We start from the raw sequence: 13,006 nt of genomic DNA, 5'->3' as shown, positions 1-13,006 counted from the left end.
TGTACCTTAGTAACATTTTGTTCCTGGAAACCTTCCAGCAGTTCCTAATCGCTCAAGCCAATAAAGTCTTCTTCAGATATTACTCCCCTGCTTGTATTAAGTGTTCTGTGAGCTGAAACTGTCACTGTCGCGTCGCCAATACTGGTAAGTTCAGAGAGCTTCTCTGCTTGATCTTTATCATTCAGTTCTAGAAGGAGGTCCCCGCTAGACATTTTGGAGGCTTTGTAGGTCGGTCCGATTTTATCTTTCAGGCATTTCGCTACAAGGAATGGAGATAACTTTCTTACTGGCATGTTGGTTTCGCTGTGGATTACATAGTACTTGGGGAAAGATGGAGCATTGCTTCGAAAGGAGTATTGGAATGTTACTTCGGTGCAGCATCTCTTCTGACGCCGATCCTAAACAACAGAGGCTTGTGCTGCCATAGAAAAATGTGTATGTTCGGCAACAGCGCCGCGCGCCGACCACGGGGCCCATCGAGGGACGCGGCAAAGCTTGTATTCAAGCCTGCACGACGCCAGCTGTACGCCGTCAGTATAACCAAATATGGTGTACCCAAGGTAGGATAGCCACACAAGGTTAACCCCTGCCGCCGTGGAGAAAGGAAGGAAATGGAAGAGAGAATAAGACAGGAAAGATAAAAAGGTGAGAGATAAAGGCGAAGGTTTGAGGAGAGAGAGACAGGAAGAGGCGACTACCGATTTCCCCCGTGTGAGTCAGTCCGGAGGCGCCGTCTACGTGAAGCAGAGGCCAAAGAGGTGTGTTGCCTCCGCCGGGGGGCCTTAAGGGTCGGGACACCCGGCATCGGCTCAACCCCCAGGATCCACCTTTCCCCGGACACGGCTAAGCCGCGCACGGCTACACGCGGGAGGGTCCAACCCTCGTGTGCTCGGGTACGTGGTGTCGCAACGCACCAAACGCCTGCTGACGCAGACGCTGCGGGGGATCGCTTTTTATGAAATTTGTTGCATTTGAGAGAGAAAGTTATATTCTAGTGCCTGTTGAAAGCGGAATTTCGATTTAGGGCCTGAACACAGTTTAAATATTTTGAAAAACTGGAAAGTTAAAAAAAAAGAAATAGAAGCACGACGTTTACAAACTAATAGCTCTGCATCAAGCACACATGTGGCTGTTCAGTAAACGGCATCTATTATAACAGTGAAAGCGGACGAATTTGGTGTGTCAATTCGTATCTTACGCGAATTGGTTAAGTTGTGTACAAGGATACTGCGAAAGCCATATTTCCATAACGTTAAATTTTTTGAGATTCACGTGTAACATAGAAATTTTGTCCGCTGTAGATGTACTATTAGGTGCAATTCACAAAATTGCGAGGTCATTTTTCATTGCTGAGTTAGATATTTTAAACTTGATAGTTTAGATTTCTGAAATTTTGCGATTTTGGTGAATTTTTAATTAAGAATTGACAACCTAAATGAAAAATGAAACCAACAGCCACTACAATTTAAGTTTTTCTTGTAAATGCAACAAACCTCGTCAAATTTGGTGCATTGGTTGCCGAGACAAACTGATTCTCCTTCTACATGTATTTAGATGCGAGCACCCCAGCTGCAATGTGAGCCCCCCCCCCCCCCCTAACGAATTTTCTCGCTACGCCACTGATGAGTATGTATACCCCCTTGCGCCTCATCATCTCGCGAAGCTCAACATCGCAGAGGAGCGACTAGCCGCGCCTCGCCTTCCTTTATGTGCATACGGAGTTTGGTGCACGGCAATGGGCAGTTCGCCATTAAGGGGCCCACATACACAGCTTCGCTGGTCACCCATCTTCACAGGTAGGAATGGCACTGAATTTTTTTTAAAGACAAGGTCTTTGGTGAGTTCAGATCGATTTAGTGTTCGCGGGTTCTGGGTATCTAACCACGTTTGTCTCGTACATTAGACAATGGTGCGCCTTCTAGTGCACGTAGGGCTAAAAAAATACATCAAAGGAAAATTGCAACAGGAAGGATGCACTAAGTTAGCGCAGAGGTATGTACGAAGAAGTAATAATTCTTAATTTGCGAGAGAAAGCAAAATTAAAACCGGATGTGCTCCTTCAAACTGCGCGCAGCTAAACAGGAACCTGGAGTATGGCGTCCTTCGACAAAAATGTAGCTTGATTCTGCTGGTAGCGCCGTCTAAAATGAATGAAAGTGAAGTCAAGAATGAAAAAAGTAAAGCGAAGCAGGAGTAAAATTGTACTAAAGCAGGGTAAGATGGCGTAGGCGAAGTTAACGCGATCCAGCAGACCTCTACCGAAGACAAGGTCTTCTACAGGACGCTCCCATCCAGCCCGAATTGATAAACAGGGAACCACATGATCTTAGAGTAATGCGGCCCGAAAGACATCGTCTTTCTTAGATGTCAACCGCTGTTCACTTGCGTTTTAGTTAGTTATATTTGGGTGTTATAAATATTTGAAATGTTGCCCGAATAAACATGAATGAATGAATGAATGAATGAATGAATGAATGAATGAATGAATGAATGAATGAATGAACCGATGCTAAAACTGACCTTATCCAAAGCACCCGGCCTGCTTATTCGATGAACTCACCGGCGGCGTGGTACAGAGTGGGCGCCCAGTCTACGGCGTGCATCAGCTCCCAGGAGACGCGCCGTGTGCGACGAAGCAACGGGGACCACACGAACGCCGGCAGGTGGACGCCTCCTTCCCACGTGGTGAACTTGGAGCCGCGCAGGGGCCAGTTGGAGCCCCGGTTGCTCATGAATCCCTGGTGGCGCGCGCCATTGTCGCTTGTGTACACGAGGATGGCGTTGGCCAGCATGCCCTTGGCGTGCAGGGCTTCGACCACGGTGCCCACGCTCTCGTCCAAAGTGTCCACCGTGGCTGCGTGTGTTCACAGCTCGAGTAAGAGCAAGCAACTACTTAGTTTGGTTGAATGAATGATTGATAGTTTTTTACGCACAATAAAATGTCCCAAAATATACACAAAACTTGTTCGCACCGGCAACGACCGTCCGTCACTACGTTGTCGCCGCTTCGCGGAAATCCAATTTACCCCGCCTTCCCTCACCGTGGGGGTCTTTGCCCCGTGCTCTAGCATGGAATAGAGGTCAACTCATGGAATCGATTGCTCGAGTAGGGCGCCACCACAGCCACCGGAAAACCTGTGACCACGGACACTCGCCAAGGCAAATATACCTGGTAACGAAGGAGAAGCCCGTACGTTCAAAGCATGACAATTCATCGGTCGTTCATGGGGCTTAGCGCTAGCTGTGTGAGGAAGGAACACCTCCGGCGGAAGAAAAAAATCAATGTGACGCTATATCCATTAGAAGCAGAAATGACGTCATTTTGTTCTCAAAGGTGCGAAATTTGTTTTGGTGGCCTGCCATTGGAGCTGTATATTCAAATGCCCCGCCGTTCGACTTGATGGGCATTTCGAGCTTTCATCGCGAAAAGGGATGAAAGGTCAGTCGTACTGATGTCGAAATCGCACCCCTGAACACAGCACACTTTCTTCGGAGGCTGACGAAAGCTTTAGGTGTAGAGTGATGGTTCTATCGTCGGATGCCAAGCCCGTTGGCCAGCGCAGTAGCATGAAAACAACCAAAGTAAGCAATTATCTGGCAGTCGTAACTCGGTATTTTCGACTGAACAGGTAGAGAAGCGATGGAGCTACCAGCTTCACCAAATTCAGAGAAATGTCGACAAGGAGAACAGCACAACGTGTGAAGGGAGCGTATTGTAAGAGGTGAACTTTACGAGCGCGCCTTCTGCACACTTCGAGAGCTACATTGCTTTGCAAACGATAGCGGCATCAACGATGGGCGCAGAAAAAAAAGAACGTATTTATCTATAATGATAAAATAAAATACAGTTGTCTTTTCTTTACTCGTCGACGATATATAAAGTTGATTAGGAATTTTATTTTCGTTGAATAAATTTAACTGTCTTGCTGTAATTAAAAAAACGTTATTTTCTTCCCCAATGTTTGTTCCCTCCAAACATTGTCGCACTTAAAACGCTGCTCCCATAACCACCTTTGCTGATGTCGGTGACAATTTGTTTTGGATCGCTTTTCGTCCAAAGCTTCGCGAACTATTTGGATCGACCTTGCACTCGCTGTCAAAACGCTAGTGTGAGGAAGTGCGGCAGCAGCAGCGAGCGAAGTGACCTTCGTGCTTTCTATCTCTTCAACGCAACCTTAGCGGTGAGACCACAGCGCAGGCAAAGCTAGGAGCCATCGGTCCACTTAGACTGTGCCCCCAAAGCTGATCCCGTCCAGGACAAATTAATGCGGCGCGAACGCGCGTCGCGGCCCCATACGCAGTTGCTGCCGAAGTACAGCGCACCCCCTACCTCCCGTCCCTCCGGTTCTTTGCACGCGACGGAAGATGGTGCGCTTCCTCCCCGCATTCCGCCCTTGCGCACGCGAGATTGAGCCGCGATCGTCGGCTCAGCCTCGCACATTTTCACTGACACATGCAGCAAGGCGCGCGGCGACGGTGTTATCGCCCTTGTACTTAACACAATAAGAAAAATGAGAACAACGTGAAAGCAGGAGCCAACGTTTGGACGTGTGGACTTTTCTTCAAGGTGACATGCTTGCCTTGCCACAGTATATATAGGTGGGTTTCTTCTATAGGGGAGAGCGCGTAAGGCGGGTGGGTGCGGCAACGAGCGAAGGTGTGTTAGCGGCGAGGGTGTCGGATTGGGAATAAAGGAGTACTGTGCACTTTCCTTTTATTTCGTTTTCTTTTATTTATCCATTTATTTATTCCATTTCAAAATTTTCTTTTAAATTCTTTTTTCACGAGCACGGGTTTCTGCCGCTCCCATTATCTCTTTCAGAGACATGATAGCCCATGACCACTAGCAAAACAGGTAATAGAAGGCTTCTGTGGATGCCGTTGCCACGCCGGCTGACACACGGCCGTTGACTTGTGATTGACAGACGGCCGTGTGACTGGCCTTGTGCACAGCGCTCCTTCATTCTCACTCGACACTACCGCTAGCACACCTTCGCTCGTTGCCGTACCCACCCCCATTACGCCCTCTCGCCTTTAGGAGAACCACACCTATATATACCGCGGCGAGGAAAGCATATGTCGCCTTGAAGAAGACAAGTCCACTTGTGGAAACGTTGGCTCCTGCTTTCACCTTGTTCTCGTTTTGCTCATCGCCTTGACTTTCCATCTCCCGCCTTCCCCCTGTTTTCCTTGGACTTCATACGGAACACAACGTCGACGGCAAGAAATGACGGTAGTAGACAGTTTTAGTATAGCGTAAAGCAGCAAACGCAAAGAGTTAGCGTTGCGTGCACCACACTGCGCATGCGCTGTACGTAAACGGTGCTAGAGCTCTTATGTACGTACGCTATTAGACAGTTTTACTAGACAGTTTTAGTATAGCGTAAAATGCTGGCGTTAGCGTTAGCGTGCGACGCAACGCTAACGCAAAGAAAGACTGCACTGCGCGGCACAAGTTGGTGTTTTAGAATAGCGGAAAGGAGAAAAGCGTTAACGTTAACGCAAACAAATACAGCGTCATCTAGATGTAAAAACACAAAGTACTGGAAAGCCAAATCCACACGAAATGTCGAGCTTATCCAATGCCGAATCCGCAAGTGTGTCCCTAAGTAAAGCTTCAGTCGATGCGTCAATTACGCATGTAGGTGTTTGGTTTGAGTGTTGTTTTGTCGAGAGTCGCGAAACACGCCGGTCGAGTGTTCTGTGGAACCCATATTACCTGCCCTTTTTAAGCTGGGATGATATAGACGCATTTTGTGCGGATTTTTTTTCTCGACTTTTATGCAGCTAACGCCAATCCTGACGTCTGCCCGAATGAGTTCAAGGCGAAAACCTCCTTCAGGAGCTCCATGTCGTCGTCGTTAGTAAAGCTCACACGCATTGCGACCACAGCACCGACCACAATACTTTGTTTTGCTGCGGAAAACGTGACATGCGTCGGCTTGACATGCGGCTTTACACCAAGCGAACGAGCAAAATACACTTGGGCGCGATCTCGAGGCGGATATAGCAAACATGAGCAAACATGAGCAAACCCTCCCGTTAAGCCTACTGCGCCACTAATCGAGAACGTATATCGTAAACAGCGCCCATTTGTCACCTGTACGCCACTGTCGAATCATCATCACACAAATCTAAACCCAGTACGGGCATTAGTGGGGAGCGAATGAGTCGAACAGTGCAGGCTGACGATTCGATAGATCTGAAGCGGGCAGCTCTCACTTCACTGGCGCCGCCATGTTGCCGTAGGTAAGGCTCGCCTTACGTGCGTTAGCGTTCACCGCTAAATCCTGAAAGTAGCGTACGTGCGTAAGAGCTCCAGCAACGTTTACGTACAGCGCATGCGCAGTGTGGTGCGTGCAACGTTTACGCTAATTCTTTGCGTTTGCTGCTTTACGCTATACTAAAACTGTCTAAAAATGCGCCTGGAGTGTCCACATTGTCACGTAGCAGTGACGGTGAAAAAGACAGCAAAACTGACTAACGAAACTAGCGTTTTATTGGGCGAACATGTGCCCTCAAAAGCAGGCTACACTCAAAGAACAGCGATAGCGGCGAACACACTCGGCGATCACCTAAAATCAGATCAGCGGGTCAAGCGCGTCGGCTTTTATACATCAGTCGTCGAATGTTCCAGAGTAATCGCTGGGACCCGCGTGTCTTCCGCAAAGTTCTACACTATTCGCGTCGCGCCAACATGCAATCAGATTACGCTAGGTTCGGTGACCGCCAGCGGCCAGAACAATCGATAACATTCCAGAAACTATCGATACATGCAGGCTACCGATACATGCATGCATACATACATGCGCTGCGCGATAACATTTGTTAGGCGGTGACAAGCAGTCGCCCGGAAAAGATAAAGAAATACGCGTGTCAAGACGCCCCTCTTAAAAAGCATCGACCTGATGCTGCAAACGAACGAAAGTAATAAACAAAAACACCCGTAGTAAAGAAAGGAAATAAGGAAGATGGTCACCGTGCGCAAAGGGGCTCAAGGCGCACCACGCGGACCACTTCTGATCATGCACGGCGCCGCTGTGAATGCGATATGCCGTCTGGCACGACCTCATAGTCCAGTTCGCCAATACGTCGGATGATCTTGTAGGGTCCGAAATAGCGTCGCAATAGTTTCTCACTGAGTCCTCGTCGGCGTATCGACCTCCAAACCCAAACACGGTCGCCGGGCTGGTACTCGACGTGGCTTCGTCTGAGGTTGTAGTGTGGGCTGTCGGTACGCTGCTGATTCTTGATCCGTAGGCGGGCGAGCTGTCGGGCTTCTTCGGCACGCTGGAGATAGGTAGCGACGTCAAGGTTGTGTCGTCGTCGGGTTCCTGCCGTAAACCAGCTTAAACGGCGTGACCTGTGTTGTTTCTTGCACCGCCGTGTTGTAAGCAAAGGTTACGTACGGCAGGACCGCGTTCCACATCTTGTGCTCGATGTCGACGTACATTGCCAGCATGTCGGCGAGGGTCTTGTTCAGGCGCTCCGTGAGACCATTCGTTTGCGAATGGTAGGCAGTTGTCCTCCTGCGGCTTGTCTGGGCTGTATTGCAGAATGGCTTGGGTGAGCTCTGCTCTAAAGGCCGTTCCTCTGTCGGTGATGAGGACTTCTGGGGCACCATGTTGCAGCAGGATGTTCTTGACGAAAAATTTCGCCACTTCGGCTGCGCTGCCTTTCGCTAAAGCTTTAGTTTAAGCGAAGCGGGTGAGATAGTCCGTCGCCACGACGATCCACTTATTTCCGGATGTTGACGCCGGAAACAGTCCCAACAAATCCATCCCGATCAGCTGAAATGGTCGGCAAGGAGGTTCGATCGGCTGTAGTAATCGTGCTGGCGTTGTCGGTGGTGTCTGGCGTCGCTGATAGTCTCGACATGTCTTGACATAACGGGCGACATCGGTAGTCAGATGCGGCCAGTAATACCTTTTCTCTATCCTCGGCCGCGTCCGGCATAATCCGAGGTGGCCAGCAGTTGGATCGTCATGTAGGGCGTGCTGTACTTCTAGACGCAGCGCTGACGGAACAACAAGAAGGTAGATGGCGCGGACTGGTGAGATGTTCTTCACGAGCAGGTTGTTTTGCAGCATGAACGAAAACAATCTGCGCTTAAATTCTCTAGGGACAACGTCAGTGTTCCCTTCCAAATAATTGATGGGGCCTCTTAGCTTCGGGTCTGCTCGTTGCTGTTCAGCGAAATCTTCCGCGCTTATTATTCCGAGGAAGTCGTCGTCGTCCTCGTCGTCTTGCGGCGGGAGATCAATGGGGCCACGTGATAGGCAGTCGGCGTCAGAGTGTTTTCGTCCGGACTTTTAGATTACCGTGGTGTCATATTTTTGCAGTCTGAGGCTCCACTGCGCCAGCCGTCCTGAAGGGTCCTTCAAGTTAGCTAGCCAACACAACGCGTGATGGTCGCTGACGACATTGAATGGCCTGCCATATAGGTAAGAGTAGAATTTTGCTGTAGCCCAAATTATGACGAGGCATTCCTTTTCAGTCGTGGAATAATGGCCTTCCGCTTTTGACAGCGACCAGCTAGCACATCACCAGTTAAGTCCGTCTTTCCTCTGGACTAAGACGGCACCGAGGACTAGGCTACTGGCGTCAGTGTGGATTTCGGTATCGGCGTCTTCGTCGAAGTGTGCGAGCACCGGCGGCGACTTCATTCGTCGTTTGAGTTCTTGAAATGCGTCGGCCTGCGGTGTTTCCCACTTGAACTCGACATCAGATTTAGTTAGATGTGTTAGCGGCTCCGCGATGCGTGAAAATTCTTTGAAAAAGAGCCTATAGTAGGCACGCGTGCCATGGAATCTATGCACTGCCTTCTTGTAGGCGGGCTGCGGGAACTTTGCGATGACAGTTGTCTTCTGCGGATCTGGGCGGACTCCAGATTTGCTGATGACGTGGCCTAGGAACAGAAGCTGATCGTAAGCGAAGCGGAACTTTTCTGACTTTAGAGTGAGCCCTGATGACTTGATGGCCTCTAATACTGTCGCAAGCTTTCCAAGGTGATCGTCAATATTTCCGGCGATTACAACGACGTCATCCAATTAAACAAGACACGTCTGCCGCTTTAATTCTGCTACCACCATGTGCACGACGCGCTGAAACGTTGGATGAAGGCGGTATTTTCGCGATCCCTCTTGTCGACTTCTATTTGCCAGTAGCCCCTCTTAAGATCCATCTACGAGAAGTACTTAGCATTGCAGAGCTGATCCAATGTATCGTCTATGGGCGGAAGGAGGTATACGTCTTTCTTCGTTGTCTTGCTCAATCGACAGTAATCGGCGCACAATCGTGGGTTTCCGTCCCTTTTTTTTACCAAGACTGCAGGAGATTCCCACGGGCTTTTCGATGGCTGGATGATGTCGTCGCGCAGCATTTCGTCGACTTGTTTCCTAATAGCTTCACGTTCTCGCATCGAAACTCGGTAAGGGCTCTGGCGGAGTGGTCGAGCACTCTTCGGCTATTATGCGGTGCTTCACAACTGGTCATTGTGGTGTCCTCGATGATGTCGAAAAGCAGTCTTTGTGTCATCGGAGAAGACCTTTGAGCTGTTCCTGCTTGCTGATTGGGAGACTTGTATTTATTTCGAAGTCTCATTCGGGAACTATGGTCGTCGGGTTAGATGCCGTAGAATCCTAGAAGACAAACGCATTGTTGGTTTCCGAGATTTCCTCGACGTATGCGATCGTCCTGCCGTTGTTGATGTGCTTCGACTACTGGCTAGAGTTGGTCAGCAATACTGTCGTTTTTTCTCCGTGCAGTCGAGCGATCCCTCTTGCAACGCAAATGTCACGTTCGAACAGTAGACGTTGGTCACCCTCGATGACGCCTTCTACTTCAGTGGGTGTTTCGATGCCGACGAAAATAATAATGCTGGAGCGCGGTGGGATGCTCACTTGATCTTCGAGCACACTCAAGGCGTGGTGATTACGAGCGCTCTCCGGTGGTAACGCTTTATCTTCCGACAGCGTTATCGATTTCGACTTCAGGTCGATGACTGCGCCGTGTTGGTTCAGGAAGCCCATGCCGAGAATAACGTCTCGTGAACACTGTTAGAGGATAAAGAAGGTGGCAGAGTAGGTCCGGTTATGAATCGTAGTTCTTGTCGTGCAGATTCTAGTCGGCGTAAGGAGGTGTCCTTCAGCGGTCCGAATTTGAGGGCCCTCCCATGCAGTCTTAACTTTCTTCAACTGGGGGGTGATGTGTCCACTAATAACGGAGTTATCGGCCCCTGTGTCCACTAAGCCGGTGACTGCGTGGCCGTCGATAAGCACGTCGAGGTCGGTCGTTCTTTGTCTTGCGTTACAGTTAGGTCTTGCGTCGGATCACGGCTGCGTCGCGTTGACCTATGGCTGGTACGTGGCGTCGTCATGTCGTTCTTCGTGGGCGTATTCTTTGCTTCCAGACTTTGTCGATAAGGCGGCGTGTCCTTGTTATGTTGTTGATGTAGTCTCTTCGGCGTCTTCGTGGGCGGCGGAGGTCAGTTCGACGAACAGCAACCACAGCTCCATCGGTTGCTGCTTTAATTTTAGCGTATATGGGCTTGCAGACGGGCCTCGGGCTGGGCCAGTGTATGGCCGGCGTTGCGGGGTCAGGTAGGGGTCGGGTGACGGGAACGGGACGGTCGTCGTGGGCTCTCTTGAGTGGCGGCGAGGTAGTCGGCGATGTCGCGAGGACGTTCACCTTTCTGCGGGCGCGGAGCGTTGGCAGCGAACCCTCGTAGTCCCACTTCGCGGTATGAGCATCGGTGGTAGAAATACCCGGCTTTCCCACAGTGGTATCAGAGTGGGCGGTGGTCGGGGGCGCGCCAAATATCTGTCTTCTTCGGAGCGTTTTACTGGCCGACAGGTGGGCGAGGTGGCGCGATGGTATCGCGGCGTTATGGGGTCCTGGCGTGGGCGCACAGGGGGCGCACGACGCTTGTGAAGCACGACGAGGGCGCACGACGCTTTCGAATCTGTGGGCAGGCGACGGCAGCGCATGTCATCGCTTCCGGTTGGGGCAATGGCGGTTGCACTTCAGTAACCCTAAGTAATCGCTAAAGTTCTTTGACGATGTCGGTGACCGCAGCCACTTGAGGCAGTGGCGAAGGCAAGACCTTGCGCAGTTCTTCGCGCACAATGGCCCTGGTGGTCTCTTGAAGGTCGTTGGATCCCAGTCATCAGATGGCGCACTGCGGCGTGAGCACCTGGCGGTTATATTGCCGATAGCGCATTTCCAGAGTTTTCTCGATCGTCGATGCCTCTGTAGAAAACTCAGCTATGGTCTCCAGCGGGTTGCGGATCAGTCCGGCGAAATGTTCTTGCTTGACGCCCCGCATGAGGAAGCGGACTTTTTTCTCCTCCAATATTTCCGGGTTGGCGTGCCGGAAAAGGCGGGCCATCTCCTCCGTGAAGATCGCTGTGGTCTCACTGGGAAGCTGTACTAGGGGTTTCCAGTAGCGCTTGGGCGCGCTCTTTATGAACGACCCTTGTGAATGCTTGCAGGAAGCCAGTTCGGAACAGGTCTCACGTTGTTAAGGTGGCTTCTCGATTCTCAAACCACGTCCTCGCCACGTATTCCATGACGAAATAGACATGTCGCAGCTTGTCGGCGCTGTTGCAGCTGTTAAACGTAGGGATCCTCTCATACGTCTCCAGCCAGCTTTCTGGGTCCTCGAATGGGCCTCTCTACACTCGCACGCACGCACGCACGCACACGCACACACACACACACACACACACACACACACACACACACACACACACACACACACACACACACACACACACACACACACACACACAAAAGAGGCCTGTACACTGCGGGGCTTCCGGCAGACAGGTAGACACGGTCATTCGAAACGGTCATGGTGAATTACGAAGTCACGTGTCATTTCGACGAGGCCTGGTGAAAGAAGGCCGGGTGATAGAAAGTTCTTTGTGCACGAGGTGCGGGACGCCAACCATTGCAGGAGAAGTCACGCCTCATTTCGACGAAGATGGTCGGATGAAAATCCTTTCGCCACGTGGTGTCAGACGCCAACCCTAACAGTACCCACGCGCCTCGTTCAAACAATCAAATGCCACACGCGTGTAGTATAATTCCCCAGTGGCAGAATCGATGTCCCGGAGCGCTAAATGTCATCACTGGGAGTGTGATACAGCTTCAGTCGTGTAACCTGCACGATATCACTGGACTGGGAAGCAGATGGGGCGTCAGGGGCGATCTCGTAGGTGACGGGAGTCACGGCACGAAGCACCCGGTATGGGCCTGTGTAACGAGATGCAGTTTTTCGGACAGGCCGACCTGACGCGACGGAGACCATGGAAGCACCAAAGAACCAGACGGGAAGTGCACGTGTCGGTGTCGCCGGTCGTACAAAGGCCTCTCTTGGGATTTCAGAAGGCGATCACGGGCAATTTCCCCGGCGTGGACACCGCGGGCGATGGCGTCTAGTGCATATTCACTGGTCGGTGCCGCGTGAACAGGGAGAGTTGTGTCGAGGGGCAGTGCTGGTTCTCGGCCGAACAGAAGGAAAAATGGGAAATAACCGGCGGTGTCGTGGCGCGAGGAAATATAAGCAAATGTGGCAAACGGTAAAGCGAGGTCCCAGTCAGTGTTGTCTGAAGAGACATATTTCGCGAGCATGTGTGTGAGAGTGCAATTGAGACGCTCCGTGAGGCCATTTGTTTGGGGATGATATGACCTGGATAGCTTGTGCCTAATGGCACAGGACAGCTGGATGTCCGCGAAAACTTTTGATAGGAATGTCCGGCCACGGTCTGTGAGAAGTTGTCGCGGAGCTCCATGTAATAAAGTCACTTTGTGTAGAAGAAAATCGGCGACATCTGTGGCGCAGCTTGCAGGAAGCGCTCGGATGATGGCGTAGCGCGTGGCGTACATAATCCGTGGCCACAGCGATCCACCTGTTCCCAGAGGCAGAAAGAGGAAAAGGGTCAAGTAAGCTCAAACCAACCCAAAGAATGGTTCCGCGGGAATGTCGACTGGTTGAAGGTAC

General features: G+C 50.9%; 1 protein-coding gene across 1 annotated transcript in view; it reads right to left on the bottom strand.

Annotated features, from left to right (window-relative positions):
- LOC142559393 (arylsulfatase B-like) overlaps nucleotides 1–13,006 on the bottom strand; it is a 250,385-nt gene that overhangs the window by 81,085 nt on the left and 156,294 nt on the right. Inside the window, exon 8 of the mRNA XM_075670995.1 lies at nucleotides 2,561–2,854. Coding sequence (XP_075527110.1) covers nucleotides 2,561–2,854 — 294 coding nt within the window. The remainder of the gene's footprint in view (nucleotides 1–2,560; nucleotides 2,855–13,006) is intronic.

This window comes from Dermacentor variabilis, chromosome 10, assembly GCF_050947875.1.
Source record: "Dermacentor variabilis isolate Ectoservices chromosome 10, ASM5094787v1, whole genome shotgun sequence".
Taxonomy (NCBI): domain Eukaryota; kingdom Metazoa; phylum Arthropoda; class Arachnida; order Ixodida; family Ixodidae; genus Dermacentor; species Dermacentor variabilis.
The sequence above is the reverse complement of the archived record's forward strand: the minus strand, read 5'-3'. Positions and strand labels throughout refer to the sequence as shown.